We start from the raw sequence: 26,006 nt of genomic DNA on the forward strand, positions 1-26,006 counted from the left end.
GCTCGAAAGACGCTAGTGTTAGGAATCCTAAACCATTGTTATTGCATCGACTTCAGGTTTATAATGCAGCTTGGGGCCCTCGCCCACGGCTACTTTATGTCGGGCGTTTCGTAAACGAGCGACAGCATCACTACTAACGCGCATTAGTTGCATTTGCAACGCACTACAGAAGTGATGCCAACGCGCTACTAACGCGCTACAGAAGTGCAACTGCATCGCTACAAAAAGTCGCCGTGGGCGAAGGCCCTTATACTCACGTGCTAATGCTATGCCTGTAAATTGTTTTATAACACCGAGGATACTCCAAATACTACTCCTTTTAAACAGTTTTATTTTATAAGTCAAATATTTTCCTGAATTTCGTTCTATAGTTGTCACGTGTCTTCTATTGCAGGTATGAATTCTTCAACGACTTGTACCACCGGTTTCTATCAACGCCGAAGGTAGAAATGAAGTGCATGTGTTTGCAAGCTATGAGTATTGTCTATGGGAGGTACTACGAAGACATCGGCCCTTTCGCGGACACCAAATATATTGTACAAATGTTAGATAGAGTAAGCAAGATTTCTTATTTTTGAATTGTATTTGTAAATGATTGATTCTTAACCAATTTTATTTAAAAAGGTAATTTCTTTCAGACATGCGACAGAATGGAAAGAGATAGACTAGTACAATTTGTTGCAAAATTAATACTTCATAGAAGAAATGTTAGCGAGATTTTAGAATGGAATGGAATTAGGTAAGTTTGCAAAATATAGTGTGTTATTAAATTACGTAGAAATCAATGTGCTTACTAATGTGCTTGATATAACGAAGATATAATATGCTTGTGGAAATTTTCTTCTCCACCAGGATATTAGTAGACCTGATGACCTTGGCCCACCTTCACACGTCTCGAGCGACAGTGCCAGCTCAGAGCAACGTGATAGAGGGTCCCTCGCAGCAACCAGGCGGCGGCGACCGCGAGTGGTACTACAACTTAGAACAGGGGGAGAAGGTGCAGAGAATGGGCCCTGTTAGTTTCCAACAGGTAAGTTTTTAGTGTTAACAGATATCATTATAAGTTTCAAGAGACAGTACCAGCTCAGAGCAACGTTATAGAGGGTCCCTCGAAGCAACCAGGCGGCGGCGACCGCGAGTGGTATTACAACTTAGAACAGGGGGAGAAGGTGCAGAGAATGGGCCCTGTTAGCTTCCAGCAGGTAAGCTTTTAGTGTTAACAGATATCACTATAAGTTTCAAGAGACAGTACCAGCTCAGAGCAACGTTATAGAGGGTCCCTCGAAGCAACCAGGCGGCGGCGACCGCGAGTGGTATTACAACTTAGAACAGGGGGAGAAGGTGCAGAGAATGGGCCCTGTTAGCTTTCAGCAGGTAAGTTTTTAGTGTTAACAGATATTATTATAAGTCTCAAGAGACAGTACCAGCTCAGAGCAACGTGATAGAGGGTCCCTTGCAGCAACCAGGCGGCGGCGACCGCGAGTGGTACTACAACTTAGAACAGGGGGAGAAGGTGCAGAGAATGGGCCCTGTTAGCTTCCAGCAGGTAAGTTTCTGGTGTAACAGAGATCATTATCATGTCTCAAGCCATAGTACCAGCTCAGAGCAACGTGATAGAGGGCCCCTCGCAGCAACCAGGCGGCGGCGACCGCGAGTGGTACTACAACTTGGAACAGGGAGATAAAGTTCAGAGAATGGGCCCTGTTAGCTTTCAGCAAGTAAGTGGCTGGTGTAAGAGGTCACTAACATAAGTCTTGAGAAACAGTATCAGCTCAGAGCAACGTGATAGAGGGTCAGTGGTATTACAACTTAGAACAGGGGGAGAAGGTGCAGAGAATGGGCCCTGTTAGCTTCCAGCAGGTGAATGACTGGCGTAGTTCAGTTGGCACCATTGTAGAGTAAGGGATACTGTGGCGCATTCAACTGCTGTTTTTATAATTTCAAGAAGCCCAATCCACGTCGCGTTTGTCACGGTAGTAGGGCTGCAACTGCCTTATTTTCTTGTCACTCGTTAGAGCAGACAGTAGTGTCAACTGGTTAGCTGATGACCTACGCATTCACCAGAACAGCAGTGTTGTACAGTAAGTAAGGTCCTCATTCGCTAATGGCACCAACTAATGAGTGCAATTATTTTTGCGCTGGCAAGACCTACTGTGTTGCCACTTTTTCCTCCATAAATCTGTCAGAAACTACTAGAATTTCTGTTCCTTATTAAATTATTTTCTTATCAACAGCTCAAAGACCTGTACAAGTCCGGCGAGATCAACAACAAGACCAAATGCTGGGCCAACAGCATGGAAGGCTGGCGAGCCGTGGGCGGGGTCCCGCAGCTCAAATGGACCCTGGCAGCACGTGGGACCCCTGTCCTGAATGAAAGCGAGCTGGCTGCTACTATCCTGGACCTGCTGATCACTTGCGCGCGGTATTACCCTAGCAGGTAAGTCAAGAAACCAAGTGCTGGGTTAATAGTATGTAAGGTTGGAGAGCAGTGGGCGGGGTCCCAGTTAAAATGGACGCTGGCGGCGCGAGGAACCCTAGTCCTGAATGAAAGCTAGCTGGCTGCTACTATCTTGGACCTGCTGATCACATGCGCGCGGTATTACCCCAGCAGGTAAGTGGGGAAACAAAATGTAGGATCAACAACAACATCATAAAGGGATGAGAGCCGAGGCGGGGTCCTGAAGATCAAATGAACGCTAGCGACCCCCGTCCTGAATGAAAGCGAGCTGGCTGCTACTATCCTGGACCTGCTGATCACTTGCGCTCGGTATTACCCTAGCAGGTAAGCGAAGAAACTAGTGCTGGGTTAATAGAATGGAAGGCTGGCGAGCCGTGGGCGGGGTCCCGCAGTTAAAATGGACGCTGGCGGCGCGCGGGACCCCCGTCCTGAATGAAAGCGAGCTGGCTGCTACCATACTAGACCCTAGCAGGTAAGTGGAAATCATGTTTGTGCAGACACTAACAGGTTAACTTATCATGGAATGACGAATGCCGCTAATGCATTTTTAGTACACTGAGGTGCAGACGAATGTGTTTTGAGTAGGGTGGAGTTTATGTCAATGATTCACTAAACTTTCGACATTTTGGAGGTGCATTTTCCCTAAACAGTTCGACTTCCTATTGCCTGTTTTGAACCACGCTGTAACCAAGCAGGTTATATTATTAAAATGTAATCTGATGATAGTAAGTTCTAGAAAAATGTGTTGTTTTTTTCTCCAGAGACGAAGAAGATGCAGTAATACGACCTCTGCCCAAAGTCAAGCGGCTGTTATCGGAGCCGGCGTGTCTCGCTCACGTTGTACAGTTGCTGCTTACTTTTGACCCTATTCTTGTTGAAAAGGTAGAATATTTATAAAAGTTTTTTGCGTTTTGTTAACTCTGTGAGATTCTTAAAAACTGCCTGAAATACCTTGATTAATCATCGATACGATAAAAAAATCCTTCCATGTCAAAAATAATTGCTCAAAGCGAAAAAAAAAACTGGCCGCTAAGAAACTTTTACAAAAAAAAAAGAAGTTTCTTAGCGGCCACCAGGCGCATATCTCAATAGTCATGGTATTTCCTTTTCTTCTTACCTACTAAACGAAATAAAATAAACTAAGTTAACATTTTTGATAGCATTTTCTTGCGTCACTGGCGTCACTACAGGCTAACATGTCGATAAATAAAATCGGCTAGAGCTAAATTTCATTTCACACTTCTGAATATTAATTTTTCAAAAAGGAAAACGAGATAGATTTTCTTAATTAGGTATTTTTTGCAGGTGGCAACATTACTACACGAAGTGATGCAGGACAACCCTGAAATATCGAAGTTGTACTTGACTGGCGTATTCTACTTTATGCTGCTGTACACTGGGTCCAATTTACTTCCAATCGCCAGGTTCCTGCGGCTCACGCATATGAAACAAGCGTTCAGGGCTGATCAAGTGAGTTTTTAAACACACGTTAATGAGATTTTTGAGATCCAATTGGAATTTTGGGTAACATAAATCATTGAAAGAAATTGTGGTAATGTTATTTTATTACTGAATACTTTATTTTACTGACTGATTTTTTAAAACATCAAACATATAAAAAGCTGTCTGTTGTTATTCAATTCTAAATTACATTTACATGTAGCTTTGTAGAATGTGATCTTGTAAAAAAAGTGTTTGTATGCTGAACGAATGAATGATTGAATGAATAATACAAGTGTAGACGACGCATATAACGCCCGTATTCACAAACGTTACTATGAGGTCTCACAGTGCGCGTGGACGCACAGGGTGATATACGAACCAATCACAGAGCTCTATTTAACGCTGTGCGTTCGATTTACTGCTTCACTCAAGCAAGCATCGTTTGTGAATACGGGCGTAAGACGGTTTCACCGTGGTTTTACATTATGTTTGTTTTCAGACTACTTCAGACATAATGCAGCGCTCGATACTTGGCCAGTTGCTGCCCGAAGCGATGGTGTGCTATCTAGAGAACCACGGCGCGGAGAAGTTTGCGCAGATTTTCCTCGGGGAATGGGATACTCCCGAGGCAATCTGGAACTCTGAAATGAGGTAGGATGGAGCATTTTTCAGGTGCCTATGGGGTGTTGAATGCCAGCATCGATCTGATAATGATGATAAACATAGATACTGTTCTTGCTTGATTTTAATAGCACAGTGTTTTTCAACCTTAGTATGAAAAAATATTTTGCGACCTAGACCATTTTTTTTCATGCATTTTATTATGTTACAAAGATGTTGTAGGGACCGAATACTTCAATCCATACAACATTTATGCATTTGCATAATTAGGTTTCGGTTTATACTTTTTTAACTTTATCGTATTTTTGACGACCTCTCGCGACCCCCCTGTAGAGTAGACCCACAGGTTGTAAAACACTGCAATAACATATGTGACCCCTCGGGATATTTTAACTTGGTAACTAGTGTGTCTTTATATCGCAGTCATATTTGATAAGCTATGTTACAAGTATGAATCTTCTTGCTTGAATTTTCAGTCATAAACCCGTAACACGTTGTGTCTAAGGGCCTTGCCACACTGGCGGATTGCAGGCGTTTTCTGGGCGGAGCAGCGGCGCGGCGCTCCGCTTGCAATCCGCCAGTGTGGCAAGGACCTAAGTCAGCGTATCGCCGTACACTGGCTCTTAGGCCGCAATCAAGAGATGCAATTTTGTTGTGATCCCACTCATCGCGTCACTTTGCGATTTGTCGCTGACTTAGGACACTCTTTAAGCTCACGTGTTTGTTTGTGTTATGTTCACAGACGCATCCTGATAATGAAGGTAGCAGCGCACATCGGCGAGTTCACGCCGCGGTTGCGCGCGCACGTGGCCGCTCGCTACCCGTACCTCGCCGTGCCAGCTGTCCGCTACCCGCATTTGGAGGCGGAGTTATTCTGCAACACCTTCTACCTTCGCCACTTGTGCGACACGCGCCGCTTCCCCAACTGGCCCATACCCGACCCGGTACTGTACTGATGCATACTATACCCGGTACTGTACCGCCCGCTGTAGTGACGCCAGCTGTCCGCTACCCGCATCTGGAAGCCGAGTTGTTCTGCAACACCTTCTACCTGCGCCACCTGTGCGACACGCGCCGCTTCCCCAACTGGCCCAAACCCGACCCGGTACTGTACAGTGATGCATACCAAAATCAAAATCAAAATGATCTTTATTTGTGTAGACTAATTAAATTAGTACTTACAAATCGTCAAATGCACATAAGGAGCCTATGGAGACCAGTCCCCGAAGGCAGCGCCTGTTCACAGACTTGGCGTATGAACCAGCCGTCGCTTCACTCGACCATATTGTAGGGAATGTAGCGACCAAATTCGGTATCGGACAATAAACGTCAAAGAATTTGTGACCCCTAAAGCAGCCAATAAATTCGCCATATTTTTTTGTTACAATGGAATAAGGTTGTGTTGTCAACTTTTTGACCACTTGGGTGTCACGAACTATGGTACGTAACACTAGTGACGCACAGCCTCAAGCTCTAGAACCACATCTTCTATTCCATAGACCCTTACTGAATCAACGCACTGCAATATTGCACCGTGTGTGTACTCTATTCAAACGTAATGACATAATTTTTGCCCTTAAGTGTGATCGGGATTGTGAACCTATTATAAGCATCAGATATCGCCAAAATTACATTCTTGACAATATGAATCGTGCAAAATGCAAACAATCGCATACCCTATTACTAGACTTAAAGTCCACTTCTTAAAGACTTATATCTGCCTTACAAAAACTCATTGCGCCTTTATCTCCTCAGGTGGGCTTACTAAAAGACGTGTTAGAAGCGTGGCGCCGCGAAGTGGAGAAGAAGCCTCCATCCATGACGGCCAGCGAGGCCTACGCTGTGTTAGGCCTGAGCGGCAGCCAGCACGACGAGGCCGCGGTCCGTAAGGCCTACTACAGGCTCGCACAGCAGTTCCATCCTGATAAGAATCCTGAGGGACGGGTGAGTTATCGTACATATCGTTATATACACATAGGAAGCCCTTGCCATGACGGCCAGTGAGGCCTACGCTGTGTTAGGCCTGAGTGGCAACCAGCACGACGAGGCCGCGGTCCGTAAGGCCTACTACAGGCTCGCGCAGCAGTTCCATCCTGATAAGAATCCTGAGGGACGGGTGAGTTATCGTACATATTGATAATACCTATTCATTTTAGTTTATGGTTCTGATACTTGTCTATCACACAAGTGGGTAGAAACTTCTTGCATCTTCTTTTATAGCAAGGGAAGCAGCTCTTCGAGTCTTTATAAAACTCACGAAACTCATTAATCTAAGCAAGTAGGCTTTAAAAAAGCACTTTTACACGTCCCAGTATTAACCCGTTTAACGGCGGCAATAGCAGTGCCGTCTTGCTTTCTCATTAATTTTAAGTCTTGATGAGATTTTTCAATCCCGGTTTTTCATACAAGCACGACGTGTTCATTGTTATAATATGCAAGGAATGATGGTAATAAGCGATATTTTTATGAAACGGTGTCACCAGCTCTTGAATGTGACTTGTAGCAAGTACATATAATATTACCGCGACACTGCCTTGATGATATCCTTCCACTATTGTTTCATACGAGCCATATGTTCACCAGGATCGCTTCGAGGCGGTGAACCAAGCATACGAGTTCCTCTGCAGCCGCAACGTGTGGACGGGAGACGGGCCCAACACCAACAACATCGTGCTCATCTTGCGCACCCAGACGATACTCTTCAGGCGGTACTCGGATGGTGAGTGGCTTTGCGGTTTATCTTATTACAGAATTAACTTCAATATAGAAACAGCTTATGTAAAGGCAGCGGTGCTATGACAGACGCAAGTAATCGAGACAAACGACCGAGACGAGAGACCGCGACCACTACTTGACTTTAGGCAATGTGTAAGCGTCAGTTCACAAGCGAGACAGAGACAGGAGACAGTGAACTAAGTCAAGTAACGGTCGCAGTCTTCCGCCTTGGTCTCTTGGCTCTGTCTCGCACGCGAACTGACGCTTAGGCCTCAGCCTCGAGTTTAGCGGGCAGCGGCGCGGGAGCGGGGCGGGCAACGCAGACCCGTTCTCGAAACAAGCGGGCAGCTCGTGCGGCGCTTGTTACACCCTGCCACTCTNTTTTTTCTTTAGCAACGTAAGATCATGTCATATAAAATACTAGCTTTCGCCCGCGGCTTCACACGCGTGAATTTTAATTTGTCACAGATCGCCATAAATTATAGCCTATATGTTATTCTGGGTTATAAACAATAATACTGTAAAGTTTCATCAAAATCAGTTCAGTAGTTTTTGCTTGAAAAGAGTAACAAACATCCACACAAACTTTCGCGTTTATTATATTAGTAGGATGCATGCAGTACAAAATTTCAGTGTCCTAGATAGGCTAGATATGATATTTACAGGTATGCGCTACTATCAATACTGGGTTATTATAATTCCGATTTCTTTCCACTTCAAATTTCGTCTATACCATTGACGAAATCCATGGTATTATCATTTTTGTTATAATCTTACTAATTAAAAGTTCTGTAAACTTACGAAAACATCATCGTTGGTAATGTGTCAGAAGGAATAAAAAAAGGAAACAGTAAAAATGTGAACACCAAAACACAAGAAAAAGTAATGATTGCAAATAATTTTAATAAGTTGGTATTAGTTTGTAGGTACTTATTACTATCATAATATTATGATACCTTTATAAATACTATGTACCTGTTTTGTCTAATAGTTGATGAAAGTAAGTAATTAAGAATTACTCATTGTTTTATTCCTAAAACCAACATCTACCAGCTGACAGAGGTAAAACCTAGCATATACTGAATTCGAATGGTAAAAGCTCGAAAAAATCGTCGTATTTTCATAAATACTTACATTTACCAACTCATGTCGGTAAATCCTAATACTTACACTTAAATCTTAAGATTAACCGTAGTTCGAACTTTTACAGTAACATATCATGAATATCAGTTTATGGTCCTAATTATTTTTATTTTATTTACGACCTTCGACCAGTTGGACACTTTAGATATCTTCTTGTAATAGTGTCAAACTGTCAATATCTTTTTAGCTTTTAACGCAAATCTAGTCTTCAAAGCAGTTTAATCGATTTATTTTATTTTCAAAATCGATATTTTATTGTCTATGATGGCCGCAGGAACATCACTATACATGGACTCCCAGCAATAAAGTACGGTAATGCCTCGTACAGATTTTATCGGCAAAAATTATGGAACTTGATAGGTTTTAGACCATGCCACGCACCAAAACGTCCGGAAGTTGTAATAGTATTATAGAATAAACGTTAAAAGACTTATTTATTTAATTTTTCAATGCTTAAGTGTCCATTAGAATGAAAGGGTGCTTAATGTATTAAAAAAAATAGAAAATAATTATGATGGGTTAATGTTTTTGGGCGGTTTTTTAGGCGGTTTCTGACAATGTCCTTTTAGTTCTTCAACGTTTGGGCTAGGGGAACTGTACAGTACAATCCGTCATACATTTTAATGTCATTTTTTTATGCGTTTTAGTACTGGAAGATTCCAGAAGTAGGCTAATAGGATGAAAATTAAATTTATCCGAGAACCGACCGCTCCAATTATCTATATTATGTCATATTCAGAATGAATTCATGCTTAATCTTTTTTGCAATTTGCGAACCTAACGACTGCTAACATTTCATTTCATTGCGGATACAATAATTTCATGTACGGATTTTAAGGGAATACGTAATATATAAGTACAAAGTGAAACCAGACGAGCAGAATAATTTAGCATTGTCTGCTGCACAACAAATTGAAATAGGCACATGTCTTACCTTTTTCAGAGTAGGTTACTTTCACCAATTTTAAAAAGTCAATTTGCCAAATATGTTGCCTTGCATAGGTACCTAGTGTACCTATCCTTGAACAAAGTGAACAGTTTCAACAATGACTAAACTCAAACGTTACATTAGTAAAGAAGTATTATGTCTGATGTACCCTCTTTGATAAGATCTATTCAAGGCAAAGTCTGAAACTATTTCGTAACATTCAAGCCATTGGGGTTTTAGCATTCAAAATATTATTAGGTATCTCAAACAGGTGTACTTTAAAAATCGATTTAAACTGAATACAAGAGGAACTTGAACCAACGAAAAAAGTACCAATAAAGTCTGTTTTTAAGATATCGCATCATTTAACAAAGCACGAAGCTATAATACTGTTTGAGGTTTAAGATCTATCAATACCCCTCATTCTAAGCCAGATGCTGGCATGAGCGACAAAGACAGATTGATCTAAAAACCGAAACGAAGACGCCTCATTGGATAAGCAGCTACATTAATTTGGCATATCGATACATTTACGATTACAGAAAAGACTCCAACTGACGATTAGCGTCTAAACGTTGGATCACTCTTTTTTTATACATCCAAGTATTCTTAGTAGTTGTTTGGTTTTGTAAAATTGAAATTATTTTTTTAGCATGTAGGATTTACAGGGCGCTTATACACGCCTCAATGAAGCTTGCCCTATCACCACTTCGGGACAACATATGGGCTGGTGCTAAGAAGAAGTGGCGGAAGAAACTCAGTAACATTTGAAAGCTTCTTATTTATTACAAGTTACTTCGTGTGATATTTATTTTCCACACTGTTTCACACACAGATTGTAAGCCAAAAAGTAGGTACGCAACACGTCTTTGTTACAATTTAAATAAGGTTGTGTTGTCAACATTTTGGCCACTTTGGCTGTCACTAAGTATTTGACGCTGACTGTACCTTATGTAACTCATTTTATTTGCCGACATACCAAACATCATTGCTTGATTGTTTGAGTGTGGCGCAATATTGCACATCGCCCGCATTCTATTGGACTTAAATTGCCGCTTGCAATCTGGCAACGCAAACATCGAGGTGATTGGATGTGTGTATTGTAAATATTGATGGAATAAATTTTCACCCCAAGATTTTGTGAGAAATACGTATTATGTATTCTTAAACCTTTTTTTGGATTCAGCGATCTGTTATTTGAATTCTTACACAATAATATGAAGATGATGATGAAACTTGTCGACTTATTATGATATTCTATCGTTCCCTTTTACAATACTCAATATCGTGCTTGAAATATCTGGTCATCTTTTATGTACTGTACGCAGAACATGCTATTAGGATTTGATATTATCTATACGCTCATTGCTCTATGCGCCCACAAGGTGGACAGACGACATCGTAAAGGTAGCAGGAAGGCGCTGGACGCAGGCCGCTACCAACCGGGCAACATGGAAAGCATTGAAGGAGGCCTATGTTCAGCAGTGGACATCCTGTGGCTTAGATGATGATAATGATGATGATGATGATACGTTTACTAAACGATATTTGCAATATTCATTATTCGTAATTTTATAACCACATACCCAGACTTAATCAATGTTTAGGGAATACGTAAGGGTAGCAACAAGTAAGTAAATACTTAGGTTAGTAATTATATCGGAGATAAAACCAGTTTTCCTTATACCAAGTTTGCGCTTCTGCTCGTGTTAATAGGATTAACTTAAGCCCAGCTCAGTTTGAGGTGCGGCCTTCGCTTTATTTATAAATACTAAGCTAGTTGTTTTATAAATTACAAGTTAGTACTTTGACGGCAACAGGTTAGTCCTAAACGACATAACAATAGACATTTGCATAATGTTGTTTAGCTCCGTAGTCCGTAGTGATTTTAGGACAAAAAAGTAATTTGTTGGAAGAATCTTAGATCTAATCTAAAAGACCTTAATCGAATAACATACTCGTAAATGAAAATTGGAACTTCATTGCTGATCTAACAAGTACAAATACTAGTGAAGGTTAAATAATACTCCTAAAGTGACATAGGTTCTTGACAAGACCCAATGTTGCCGGTTGAACTATTTCACAGATTATGTTTGAATGTCTAACATGTGTGAAGTAACATACGAAGACAAATTGAGGATTATACAGACATCTAAACGCTCGTAAAGTTTGACACTAAAGTTCTAACGGCCTAAATGACAAGGGCGGATAGGTATGAACATAATTTACAGTGTTTCAAGTTCTCTGTTTGAGTTTTTGCTACAGTATCCCTTGTCATAATAATTCAGCTGGCTTAATCTTCGTTTGCTAACAAGAAAAAAGAGGTTTCAGTTTAGTCCCGGGACTGAAACGGATTTGCATCACTTGTGTCTATGAGCGATGGTAATCATTTACCATCAGGTACCGTCTGCTTGTTTCCTCCTGTCCTATAGAAAAAAAAACTTAATTTAAAATGTAAAAGCAGGAAAATAACAAAAAGTAGGCATCTAACGAATCCGATAGTTATATGAGTTTAACGATTTGTCTAACCCACGTTAATGTCACGACGCAAAACTAATGCGACATTTTGGAACGCGTGCCGAAAGTTCGTAGTGTAATCAAAAGGCTACTGTTAAAATAAAGTTGGTATCCTAATCTCCATAATAAATGTTTCGGTCCGCTTGCGCTTCTTTTCATACCGCTCGCTTAACTCTTAATTATGTTAAAATGCCACGAATATGAAGTAACTGAGATATAATTATTAACATTTTAATCCAAAATTACACTATTCTAGAACAAGTAATATTGAGTAAACGAAACAAAACTCTCTAGGACCCATTTTTAGCTAATAATGTTCGAGAAAAGACTATTGAAAAAGGCAGCCGCAATTTCAATTTCTTAAATTAATATTCATATTATATTCTTACTCGAAGTAAGTACCTACTTAATTATCAACAGTTTCACTACTGCTACTAATCGTTTAGGGGCTCTGAGAGATTAGCGGCTTTTATTCTATTATAAGAATATCATTGTTCATAAGACTAGTAATAAATATTATAATATTATGGTAGGTATACAAACCCGCCAGTGTTTTGTATTTTGTATTGTTTTTCGGGAATCGTATCGGCGTTTTTTCCTTGTTTTGGAAACTGGAAAATAATTTCGTATGCGCGAGCAGCCTACGCTACGCCTCTAAGGAAAACGATCTGAAAAGTGCGTTTGGTATATTGAAGCGGAAAATTTTGCACCCCTATGGCTTTTTCCCTATTGCAAAATGCAAAAAAAAAATCGCTAGTCTGAAAATGCCTTAATAATCAGTATATTCTTGTTTAAAAAGATAATGGTAAGAGCCAGTTTTTCCGTTAGTATCAAAAATCTTCCGACTCTTTTAAAGTTTCAGTTTTATGTAACGCGTAAAATTACATTGTTATTGTTTTAATTTCGTACAATGCCGACGGCAGTAGTATTTTGGCTCCGTTGTCACTAAGCCTGGAACAAATTTCACTAAAGGCTGATTTACACGTATCAAGTTGTTAAGTAGGTAACTTTTGAACTAAATTTTAACAGTTAGTGTTTTAATTGTCTCTGAATGAATTTAGGTAAATGTATTTTGCTGCAAATACTACATAATCAGTGACAGTGTTAACTATTATCATGTTCGCTCAGTGTTCAACGAAGCTCGTTCGTACCTGTACCAGGCCTGTTCATCTCCGCGAGTTTACATCGAAAATAAAACACGCACGATGGCCCACCTATAGGACACTATTCGACAAGGCTCACATACATACATAGCGAACATTGACTCACGCACGCGTATTCTTGTGTATGATGGAAGAAAATAAAGAAAATGGTGTACTAAATACTGTGCAGTATTTAACTGCCTAAATAATAATAAAAACACAGAATGTACTTTTTTAAGTTGCCTCAAGACACTGAGAGGTAAATAAGTAGTTAATATTATTCATGATAATTCATGCAAAATCATGTATTTCCTCCGCCATTTTCCGCAGTTTGGCACCTCACGTCACATCATTTTACCGAAGTCAGCCCTATAGCTTCGGCGCAGTGCCGATCACTGACGTTTGTCAACAAAATGGTGCTTGACTCTTGAGACAGGCTAAATTACACCATATTGTTAATGACATTGAGCATACATTTTTTTAAATACCTTCGCGAAGTAAACCTTCTGTACGTAGTACTTATTATTATTCTGTGCCTGTACTGCAAAAGAATGGGTATGATCCTTCACTCTATCTCCAGAACGAAACTCATGCGCTAAATGAGACCTACTTAAATTGAGAAACGGCAAAAATTCGTTCTTCCCTAAAAAATGTACGAACATTTTGGCGACTGAGTGGAAATTTATCTCGCGATGTCCAGGCTAGTGAATGAGTGGGGTATTTTAGACAGTGTGCTCAAATATGTTACGGCTACGTCTCTATAAAACTTTCGTTCCAGTGATTTGGCACTTTTGACTGGGAAGTTCTTAAAGTCAATGTTGCATTTTATTACTCGTACCTATTTCTAATTTATTGGTCAATCAATAAACTGCCTTTTCTCTTCAAAAAGCGCCTATTAAAACTACATTTACATGCCATTGTATTACAGCATTTGCAGCAGAGATCCACTCCATGAAAATTAGTACAAACGCACTAGCATGTCTAAAGGAAGAATAACGGGACCATTCCCACCTCTCGTTCCCACTACTGCAACTCCTATGTAGCCAGAATCTAAATCTTGGCCGCCAATAAAAACCTAACCAGTGAAGGTAAAGGAAGAGTAGTGAGCAAAAGCGATAGAGAGAAAAAAGAGGTAGAATAGTGAGCGCTGCTTATTCTCAGCATTGTAGACTACCTTAGCATTGTAGACTACCACGCCGCGTTATTGTCCCAAAGCAGTGGAAGGGTTATAATAAAACTGTACTGACGTGTATCGCCGCTTTATAAAAGCCTAATAGCAAAAAATTAATGACTTTTATTACTGACTTTTACTTTTTATTGCGCTCCTTGAATGTCCCATTGCCCGCCATTTCAAATCTTCGGCTTTTATTTTCTCAAGTAGTTATTATAAAAGGACGAATATTCAATACAACTTTAGGGTTCACTTAATAGAGAATCTAAAATAATTCGGGTCGTGACTCTAATATAAATCTGTCCTAAGTTATCTTGATTGAACTTGTAAAATAATTAGGTAGGTATGTTACTTTGGTACGGTAGATGTTTTACTCTAAAGAGATTATAATGTTAGACATAATTTAAAGACCGAAAGTATCTAGATTTTAATCTCCCTTTGATTAAGTCTAGAGTTTCAATAACTTTGACTTTTCAACTAGAAAATTGTATCAGAATAAAGTTAAAGGCTTAACAACTCCTGAATGGAAATTAGGTTTTGTTTGATTAATAGCGTTTACATTTTTTCTACAGATTCCGTAGAGAAAAATCCATTACGATCGTCCAGAGTTATAACTGTAGGCAGATTAAAAGTTATCGCAACCGTTTTCAATCTCGTTTACGAGTAAAAAGAGGGGCTAGCTATCCGACTGTTTTAATATTACTGTGATTACATAAATTGTTATTTATTAGGCTTCTTTTTATTTAAATTTTTGGTCTGGCGCTTAACTTAGTGTCTGAGGTATGGGATGGGAGCGACACGGGACGGTGTTTTTGGGATGTCGTCAGACTTCAAATGTTTGCTGTCACATAATAATTATGTCAACGTCACCCCCTCCTGTACCGCTCTCATACCCTAGGCACTGACTAAGTAAAACGCTAGACATTATAATAATTGATACCAATGTTATTTTAATTAAAAGACAATGCCGGAAATTGGCGTCTTTTTTTTTCGCGCGGCCATCGACCAGACCTTGTTTTTTGATTACAAAATAGTGTAATAAACCAAACTTACTATGACATGTATACCTCTAAACTCAGTCTGAACTGAGTTACGAACATTAGAAGTTTGATGATTTTCATACTAGATTTGCTTTTTGCGCGCATGTTTTGTAAGAAATTGCAACAAAATAGTGGCATTGTATGTGTAAACAAACAATACCATCCATTATAGGCTCCAGACATCAGTATGGAGCAGAATCAGCGCAATAAAAAAATAGCGTGTTACACCCTGCCACTCTAAGGGAAACGCCTACGAAGTACCAACCTAGATTTTGGCTAAACAAGTAATTGCGTCAATCGGCGACACGAGGAGCTGCGTCGGCAGAACGTGATGCACCGAGCCGCCGCGTCCCATCGCGCCACCGCCACATCGATCACTTTGGTTCCAACATCGAACTTGGTTAATCGCTCTAGTTATAATTAATTTGTAATTGTAATTTCTATATCTTTAATTAAATTAGTTTAAAGTAAATTGGTTTTTTTTGAGACTATCGCTGCCGCCGTACGTATTTGGCGCAGTCGGTAGGATACTCACGGTCGGGCTCGCGCTTCATCGAGAAGACTCTAGAAGAAGACGACCGCGTGGCTATCAAGTCGCATCCTGCGTATCCTGAACCTACGACGTGCAGCAGCGCAGGCATCCAGACATCGATACCAATAGCCAGAGAAAACCAAGATTATGAAACTGTGAGTACATTTGAATCTTTCATGTGTTGCTCTCCTTTTACTGTGTAATCCTTTTTACCCTTCCTAGTGTAATTATCCCTTTTCAAAATTTTTCATCCTAGACGATCGGGGTCCGATTCCCCTAGGTTAGATAGGATTAATAGGTTAGACGCACATAGGAATATAGTAGAGGAAGTAATAGAGGAAGAAGTCGAAATAATGTCAGATCCCGTAGACAACATCTTTAAATCCCTTAGATTACTCCCGGAATTTGACGGGAACCCCAACGTGTTAACTCGTTTCATACATTTGTGCGATCAACTCGTACTCAGACACGTTAACACAGGGCCGGGACACGAATTGGAAAACCAGGCCTTATTAAACGGCATTTTAAATAAAGTCACAGGGCCCGCCGCCCGTCTTATAAATTCACATGGCATTCCTAGCGATTGGCAAGGCATAAGAAATGCGTTAATTAATAACTTTGCCGATCAACGCGATGAAACCGCGTTGTACAATGATTTAGCATTACAGTCTCAGGGCCATAGCACACCGCAGGAATTTTATGAGCGCTGTCAGACCCTTTTCAGCACTATAATGACATACGTAACTTTGCATGATAGTGTTCCCACTACAGTAGAGGCCAAACGTCAGTTATACAAAAAATTAACCTTGCAATCATATTTACGCGGCCTCAAGGAACCGCTGGGTTCGCGTATTCGATGCATGCGGCCCGCATCTATAGAGCAAGCGCTAGAATTTGTACAGGAGGAAATTAATACCTTATATTTACAGCAGAGAAATGAGCAATTGCCCGATAGGAAATCGCAATCTTTCATTTTACCTCCACCTACTAAACCAATTTATAGCCCTCCTAATTATTTTCCCATGCCACCAATGCCATCTTCAAAGCCTCTAGGTTTTAGCATGCCAGGGCCATCTCGTCCTCAACCTCAACCATTCCGTATACCCCAGCCGTCCCAGCAATGGCGACCAAACCCAGTTCAACCACAACTGAACCGTGGACCGACACGTACCCAGCAGATGTTCAGTGCTCCACCTCCAAATTATAACCCACAAAGTCATGTGTTCAGAATGCCCAATAGGAATCCACCCGTTGCTAATTATCAGGCACCCAAACCCATGAGCGGCGTAAGCCACTTTGTTAGCAAACCTTTACCACCTAGTGGTCATGATTGGCGTAGGTTTGGTAATCCACCACCAAGTAATTACTTTAAAACGCGAGAAATGAATTTTAATGATTGCTTGGATTATGAATACGGACCTTATTTCGATGGCTACTCAGATTACTATCACGGCGATAACAGCATGCCCTATTGCGAATACATTGACTATTCTAATGATATTTTTTATGCACCCAATTATAATTATCCAGAACTATTTAATACCGAACCCGTTTGTGAAATTACGGAAGAAAGTCCTTCACCTAGCAAGGCCGAGGATTTTCAGGAGCCAGCCCGCTCAGACAAACCAAAATAGAATTAAACTTGCAAACCCAGAGACAACTCCCGTATGTTCAGATATTGAACCCACCTTTAAAATTACTTATAGACACCGGAGCTAATCAGTCGTTTATAAGTCCGGAGGCTGTCGAAAAATATTTCTCGAATTATGAATTAAATTACGATCCGTTTGAAGTCGTCAATGTACACGCAATAAGCCGGTGCGATTATTCTATTACGCTACCGTGTTTCTCGGAATTCAATGACACGACCGATGTTACACTTTTTGTCTATAAATTCCATAATTATTTCGACGGTTTAATTGGGTCAGATTTATTGAACAAATGGGAATCGTCAATTGATTTTAAAAATAAGTTACTTATTACACGGCACGCTTCTAACCCGATTCATGTCTATGATTCCCGGAACGTTAACCTGTATGAAGACATCATTCCAGGGCGTTCCTCTAAATTAATTAAACTACCTATCAATGTCAGAGACGGAGATGCGTTTATCCCAGAACAGGTAATATCTAATTGCATTGTAGGAGAATGTTTAACCAGCGTTAAAAATAATCGCGGATATTTAGAGATATCAAACCCAAGTCATAATGACGTCATTTTTTCCGTCGACCGCCAGGTTAGCGCAGAGATCTATAATGTAGAGTCCACGCGTACCGAGCGCGAACTAAATGCTACGGAACTTACCTATGCTACGAGCGAATTACGTCACCCTCATACTACGAGTAGTGAACCGCGTGACCCGCGTCATCAAAGCGTTACGAAGCTATCTAAACGTGCTACGGACGTTCTCTCGCGTCTACGGACTAGCCATTTGAACGCTGAAGAGCGCGCGAACTTACAAAATTTATGCGCTCAATATGCAGACGTATTTTATATCGAAGGCGAGGCTTTAACTTTTACAAATCAGATCAAACACTCGATCAAGACTACTGACGAGCTACCAGTTTATACCAAGAGTTACCGTTACCCGTACATCCATAGGGAAGAGGTTAGGAGCCAGATTAGTAAAATGCTAGAACAAGGTATCATCAGGCCATCCAGTTCAGCATGGAGCTCACCTATCTGGGTAGTTCCCAAGAAAGCTGACGCTTCTGGCAAAACTAAGTGGCGTCTTGTCGTTTGTTTAATACCATAAAGTAATAAAAAAGAAGAAATTTGTCATGTCATCAACAGTGTCACGGGAGAATTGTTTTTTGTGAAACTAAATCAAAATAAAGGATATTTTATCATCAAATACATTGTTGGACTTTATTCATGGTCCTTCGAGCCGGATTTTCTTCTTTAAATGGCAGTTTTACGATATAACGTCCAGAAGGGTCTCTTGTGGTTGTTTGTTTGAAAAATTCTTCGCATTTTTGTTCTTCAGGTGTGTGGTGAGGTTTATTGAGAAGACACTGATCAGATTCTATTTCCCAAAAGCGTTTAAGATCAAACTCTTCTTCAACAACTTGAGTGTGTAATGTTGTTATGACGTTTCTACTGCTTGGTTCAGTTTTACTACTTTCAGATACTTGACCAGATAATATCCAGCCGAGTCTGGTGTTTTGAGCTATAGGACACCCTATTGGACCCTTAACTAGTCCCTCAGTCGTTGATTTTAGGAAACTAAATGATAAAACCATCGACGACAAGTATCCTATCCCTAACATCGCGGATATCTTGGACAAACTAGGCAACTGTCAATATTTTACCACCCTGGACCTTGCCAGTGGTTTCCATCAGGTAGAAATGGAACCCTCGGATATACCTAAAACAGCTTTTAACGTAGAACACGGCCATTTCGAATTTCTCAGAATGCCGATGGGTTTAAAGAACGCACCAAGCACCTTCCAACGCGTTATGGACAATGTCCTCCGTGGTCTACAGAACGTTATCTGTCTTGTGTATCTTGATGACGTCATCATTTTCAGTACGTCCTTACAGGAACACATAAATAATCTTGAAAAGGTGTTCCAAAGACTCCGTGAGTCTAATTTCAAGATACAGATGGACAAGTCCGAGTTCCTCAAACTTGAGACAGCATTCCTAGGTCACATCATCAGCAAAGATGGTGTAAAGCCTAACCCGGATAAGATCGAAGCCATCAAGAAATATCCCATACCAAAAACTCCCACTGAAATTAAGAGGTTCCTAGGACTCTTAGGGTACTACAGGAAGTTCATCCCAGATTTCGCACGGATTACTAAGCCGTTAACTCAGTGTTTGAAAAAAGGTTCCAAAATCACTTTAGATCCAAATTATGTCAACTGTTTCGAGAAATGTAAATTACTACTCACAAATGATCCCATATTACAGTATCCGGATTTCTCTAAAGATTTCATTTTAACTACAGACGCCTCCAATCTAGCAANCGAAGATCCAGACATCCTGTGGAAAGAATACTTACTCTACTCTTCAAGGCAGTTATCTGGCTACCGTCCCTTCGGGATGTTATCTCCAAACGTCCGAGTTCACTATACTCAACAGCAACGACCGCACAAGAGGAACAGCTATCAAAATCATGAACCTGCCACCTCCAGAGAACTTCCCATCAACTCCGAGATCACTCATAAAATTGAACTCAATCAACTTAGAAAATCTACACGCAAGTAACACGAAGATATCTCTGCAGCATCCAGTAGAGATAAGCAAATCTGTGGAAGCTAGCCTTTACCATACTACGATACCCTTATACGTAGTACTGTTAAGTGCAGGCGCACTCGTTATTGGCTTATTAATTCGACGTCACTACATCAAACGTCAAGTGAATACGTCAAGCCCTCAAGAAACCTATGCAGAAATCTCAGATAAGCAACGAGATGTATCCAGTCTCACTACAGCAACATTCTCGAAGAAAATTCTCCAATAGTTGCTGATCTTCGGGGGGAGGTGTTACACCCTGCCACTCTAAGGGAAACGCCTACGAAGTACCAACCTAGATTTTGGCTAAACAAGTAATTGCGTCAATCGGCGACACGAGGAGCTGCGTCGGCAGAACGTGATGCACCGAGCCGCCGCGTCCCATCGCGCCACCGCCACATCGATCACTTTGGTTCCAACATCGAACTTGGTCAATCGCTCTAGTTATAATTAATTTGTAATTGTAATTTCTATATCTTTAATTAAATTAGTTTAAAGTAAATTGGTTTTTTTTGAGACTATCGCTGCCGCCGTACGTATTTCGCTTTAGCGGCGAAGTGTTGTGTTCGGGGTTGTGTTGTCGAGATATTTGTTTTTATTCGCAAACGAAATGTCTGAACAACGGCGACAATTTTATTTCGATTCAAATTTATTCCTAACGCTCGATTTATTGTGGGCAAAAGAAGGAGTGCGCTGCCCACTCGTTGCCCGCTCCCGCGCAGCTGCCGCGCCGCTGTTTTCGAGAACCGGTCTATTTGATTTCACGCATAAGATCCTGTCGCTCCCGCGCCGCCGCCGCTCCCGCGCCGCCGCCGCTCCCGCCCCGCTGCCCGCTAAACTCGAGGCTGAGGCCTTATAGCATTACCTAAAGTCAAGTAAAGTTCGCGGTCTCTTTGTTTTCCATATGTTAGCCGAATTTTTGTTCTAATTAATTTTATCTTGAGTCAATTGCAGATAGTTGATTTGTGTTTAGAAATCCTCACACAAAAATTATTCTTGTCGCCAGTTCTCGCGCCGTACAAATACGCGGGCTACCCGCAGCTGTTGCGCACGGCGCGTTTAGAAGTGGAAGCGGACCAGCTATTCGCCGAGAGTGAGGCCCCGGCCTTACTTCCAGCGGCGTGCGAGCTGGCGCATGCTACTGTGGCTTGTTCCGCGCTGAATGCAGAGGAGCTTCGCAGGGAAGGAGGGTTGCAGGTTTGTGACCGATGTTAACAAAGACAATAGGCTAGTTTCCTAAGGACAAAGTGGAAGCGGACCAGCTGTTCGCCGAGAGTGAGGCCCCGGCCTTACTTCCGTCCGTTAGTGTCCGTGTCATATAGCGAGGTACAACACGTGAGACACCGGACTTACTTATCGGCTAGAGTTGCTGCATAATCGATACATGTGTCGATAATGTAAAATAAATTACATTGATCGGTCTTTTTATGTTATCGATAGTTTTTATTTCTATCTAACTAACTAAAGATAAGTTGGCACCAAATTGTTAGTAACGGCTGTTGGTACTCCGTGAGGTCCATTAGAGGGCCATAACTAATCTTACGGCAGCGCTACTGACGGTAGATTTTACTGTTCTTATTAGCAGTGCCGGGTTTACATATTAAAGTTTGTCAAGCTAAAATTTATAATTTTTGTCTCTTAAGACAAGACAAGATTCATAATAACATAATAACGAGTGATCCACTCGTATATCCCTACTTGTTTTCCCTTGACTTACTTTGTTCTGGTGTTAGTATTATTAACTGGTGTTGTTCTTGTTTCCCAGGTGTTGCACGAAGCGATGTCGCGCTGCGTGCCGGTTCTCTCCTCAAGCACGAAGCCTGGCGACGTGAGCGCGGCGGTGTGCGCTCACTGTGCGCGCTGCTTCGCGGTGGCCGCCGGGTTCGAGGCCTGCCGGGAGGTCTGCGCCGGCCTGCCGCAGCTGTGCCAGGACCTGGTGCCTTTACTGAGGCGACCGGTGAGTGTCTCTAGCACGAGGCCTGGCGACGTGAGCGCGGCGGTGTGCCGTGTCACACTCTTAAAGTCCGGTCGCCGAGCCGATAGAATTTCGTCCAATGACCCCAAGCTACCCATCCTTATCGCTCGCGCGTATTATATTGCTGTCGCGACTGTGCGACGGGCGGCCGCAGTGAGTGCGCGAGTTTAAGAGTAGGGCGCTTTTGATCAATTGATCGAGTCATTAGTCGATTTTGCGAGTCACTAAATATGACAGTAATCTAAATTCAATATGGCGAATGCCTGATTACATATTACAAAGAAAATAGTTGACGAACTACATGTTTTGAAGTGTTAAAATAATTTTCACCAAGAAGTCTTATTTGTTCGTTTTGTGCCGAATAGTTTAATTTAGGCAATTATCACACTGCGCCGCGCTCCGCCGCGGTACGCGGGACGACAGATTTAATCATTGTATGCAAGTACCTCAGTTTGTATACAGGGTGGAAACGATAAGTGATCTCACTCGATTATTTCTAAACTATACAAGATACCAATAAACTAGTTATTGATCCTGAAAGTGCTTCATGAGCTCTATCAAACGGTATTAATAATAGGTTACAGAATAAACTGGATCTATCCGAAACTTCAATGTTTCCAGCTTCCATACATTTGGTAAAGTCACATTATTTTAAAAACTACATATGATATCGTAAAACTGATTACTGATTCTAAAAGTGCTTCACAAGCTCTATCCAATGGTATCAATAATAGGTTACAGAATAAACTGGATCTAACCAAAAATTCAATGTTTCCTTCTTCCATACATTTAGTACTACCACAGTCATGACACTCATCTCTTGACAATATTATAGCAAGTAAAGCCTAAAACCAATGTTTTTCATTAATAATTTAAAATAAGAATACAATTTACGAGTTTATTTTAAGTATTTATTATTAAATTTAAAAAATTACACTTCTAATATGCATACATTTAGTATGGAAGCTGGAAACATTGAATTTTCAGATAGATCCAGTTTATTCTGTAACTTATTATTGGTTCCGTTTGAAAGAGCTCATTAAGCACTATCAGGATCAGTAACCAGTTTTTTAATATCTTGTATAGTTAAGAAATAATCGAGTGAGATCACTTAACGTTTCCACCCTGTAGAAAACACGCGCGGCACTTCACACTGACAACGCGTCTGCGCGTGGCATTTTTTATATGAAATCACGCGCTCCGCAGTGTGATAACCGCCTTAATTTTATTTATTTATTTTATTTTATTTTATTCGGATAACCAACAGCAATACAATACAAATAATGGGACCTTAAATTATGTATCTGCTTAGCCATTTATAGGTAATCGCAAATGGAAGTTAAGATGCAAATAGACCATATGCCATAGCAGACATTAAAAGAATTTACAAGTGAAAACTTAACAGTAAACAATGCTTTTTAAGCGCCGCTGGAGTGGGAGTCGAAAAAGTTTGAATTGAATAATTTATTTATGGTAGTGGGTTTCGTTCGAAATAATTCTAGATCACTATAATTTTTTGATATATCGTTAAAACATTTACTCGCACGAATAAAAAAAGAGTTGAGGCGATAATTTGTGTTAACTTTGGGAATTGCTAGCGGCTGAGTACGTCTTACTGGTAGTTTTCTTGGAACCCAGATATCTATTTTTTGTAATAGTTCTGGACAGTCGACATCGCCACTAACAATTTTCAACAGATAAGAAATATCGGATACTTGCCGTCTTTTTTCTAAAGGTAGGAAATGATATCTTCTACATCTCGTTTCATAGCCATGATCAATAACTTTACACTTAAATTGTAGATACCGCAAAAATCTTTTTTGTATGGATTCTATGCGGGAGATATAAACATTGTATTGCGGACTCCAGACCACGGAGGCATATTCGAGGATGCTGCGCACGAAGGCACAATAAATAACTTTTATTGGCTTGATGGATTTAAATTTATTTGTAGAGCGAATAACGAACCCAAGAGACCTTGACGCTTTTTTAATCGCATAATCGATATGTTTATCAAATATAAGCTTAGAGTCCTGATCTTTCATAGACGTAACTTTGGTGAGCAATTTACTGTGCATGGTGTATTGATAGTTCATAGGGTTAATGTAAAATGTATTGTTTCCAGCATCTGGGCGATACGGCATGCGCAGGCGCCGAAGCGGTAGGCGCTTTAGCGGCGGCGGCTGAATGTCGTGCAGGACTAGCGCGCGCCGGCGCTATACACGCGCTATTACCCGCTGCGTTGCGCTACGATTACACGCATACTGAGTCCGGCGTGGAGGCCGATGAGACCAACAAGCAGGTTCGTTGCTATAGAAACAATAACTTGGTGACAAGACGAGCCGTGTGGGCTAGCGCGCGCGGCGCTATACACGCGCTACTGCCCGCTGCGCTACGCTACGACTATACGCATACTGAGTCTGGTGTGGGGGCTGATGAAACTAACAAGCAGGTTCGTTGCTATAGAAACATTCACTAGGCGACAAGAAAAGCCGTGTGGGCTAGCGCGCGCCGGCGCTATACACGCGCTACTGCCCGCTGCGCTGCGCTACGACTACACGCATACTGAGTCCGGCGTGGAGGCCGATGAGACCAACAAGCAGGTTCGTTGCTATAGAAACAATAACTCGGTGATAAGGCGAGCCGCGTGGGGCTAGCGCGCGCCGGCGCTACACACGCGCTACTGCCCGCTGCGCTGCGCTACGACTACACGCATACTGAGTCCGGCGTGGAGGCCGACGAGACCAACAAGCAGGTTCGTTGATATAGAAACAACTGGGTGACAAGACAAGTCGCGTGGGGCTAGCGCGCGCCGGCGCTATACACGCGCTATTACCCGCTGCGCTGCGCTACGACTACACGCATACTGAGTCCGGCGTGGAGGCTGATGAGACCAACAAGCAGGTTCGTTGTTTTAGAAACTATAACTGGGTGACATGACAAGTCGCGTGGTGCTAGCGCGCGCCGGCGCTATACACGCGCTACTGCCCGCTGCGCTACGCTACGACTATACGCATACTGAGTCCGGCGTGGAGGCCGATGAGACCAACAAGCAGGTTCGTTGCTATAGATACATTCACTAGGCGACAAGACAAGTCGCGTGGAGCTAGCGCGCGCCGGCGCTATACCCGCGCTACTGCCCGCTGCGCTACGCTACGACTACACTCATACTGAGTCCGGCGTGGAGGCTGATGAGACCAACAAGCAGGTTCGTTGCTATAGAAACAATAACTTGGTGACAAGTCGCGTGGTGCTAGCGCGCGCTGGCGCTATACACGCGCTACTGCCCGCTGCGCTGCGCTACGACTATACGCATACTGAGTCTGGTGTGGGGGCTGATGAGACCAACAAGCAGGTTCGTTGCTATAGATACAATAACTCGGTGATAAGGCGAGCCGCGTGGGGCTAGCGCGTGCCGGCGCTAGACACGCGCTACTGCCAGCTGCGCTGCGCTACGACTATACGCATAATGAGTCTGACGTGGATTGACGAGATCTGTTAATTCAACACCTCTCTCCCTCGCACACTCGATTAGAGTCCAATAAGTACCACAAAAGTATTAACAATAGTCTAAACAAACTTATTCAGAAATCAGTACAAGAACAAAAAGCCATTTTTAATGAAATTAAAAATGGTTTCAACTATTGTGGTGAGCCCACTCGTAAGTTAACACAAGCATATTTAGCTTACCACGAGTGGCTGACGGGACTATTAATACTTTGTATTGCACAAAAAACAAAACATGCTCAACTGTTTAGCTGCAGGTCCTAGGTCTTTCAGTTGATTATTTTGACTTTGATTATTATTATCTACAGGAGATCGCAAACAAACTAGCCAAACAGTGCATAGTGGCGCTGGCAGCTTTGTATGGCCCGCATGAAGAGGCTACCCCGTACGACGCGCGGATACGCGACGCGCTGCACACGCTACTAACGCCGCACCTGTGCAGACGACTGGCCGAGACTGATCAACACGAGGTAATTAAAAATATGATGTAACTCTTTGTGATAAATTCTCTTTTGTTTTACCAAATTCTGACTTTAAATCCGTATTATGTCATTAGAAATTAATATTATTAGAAT

The 26,006-nt window shown here is 41.6% G+C and overlaps 1 protein-coding gene across 1 annotated transcript in view; it reads left to right on the top strand.

The window, feature by feature from the left end:
* LOC114356264 (dnaJ homolog subfamily C member 13-like) overlaps positions 1-26,006 on the top strand; it is a 60,618-nt gene that overhangs the window by 28,159 nt on the left and 6,453 nt on the right. The window contains exons 15-28 of the mRNA XM_028309354.1: positions 395-554; positions 639-739; positions 853-1,030; positions 2,235-2,437; positions 3,220-3,340; positions 3,764-3,928; positions 4,401-4,552; positions 5,265-5,466; positions 6,278-6,466; positions 7,106-7,241; positions 20,956-21,146; positions 21,715-21,906; positions 24,050-24,226; positions 25,740-25,901. Coding sequence (XP_028165155.1) covers positions 395-554; positions 639-739; positions 853-1,030; positions 2,235-2,437; positions 3,220-3,340; positions 3,764-3,928; positions 4,401-4,552; positions 5,265-5,466; positions 6,278-6,466; positions 7,106-7,241; positions 20,956-21,146; positions 21,715-21,906; positions 24,050-24,226; positions 25,740-25,901 — 2,329 coding nt within the window. The remainder of the gene's footprint in view (positions 1-394; positions 555-638; positions 740-852; positions 1,031-2,234; positions 2,438-3,219; positions 3,341-3,763; positions 3,929-4,400; positions 4,553-5,264; positions 5,467-6,277; positions 6,467-7,105; positions 7,242-20,955; positions 21,147-21,714; positions 21,907-24,049; positions 24,227-25,739; positions 25,902-26,006) is intronic.

The sequence above is a fragment of the Ostrinia furnacalis genome, unplaced genomic scaffold (assembly GCF_004193835.3).
Source record: "Ostrinia furnacalis isolate ACB-3 unplaced genomic scaffold, ASM419383v2 OfSCF0209, whole genome shotgun sequence".
Lineage (NCBI taxonomy): Eukaryota > Metazoa > Arthropoda > Insecta > Lepidoptera > Crambidae > Ostrinia > Ostrinia furnacalis.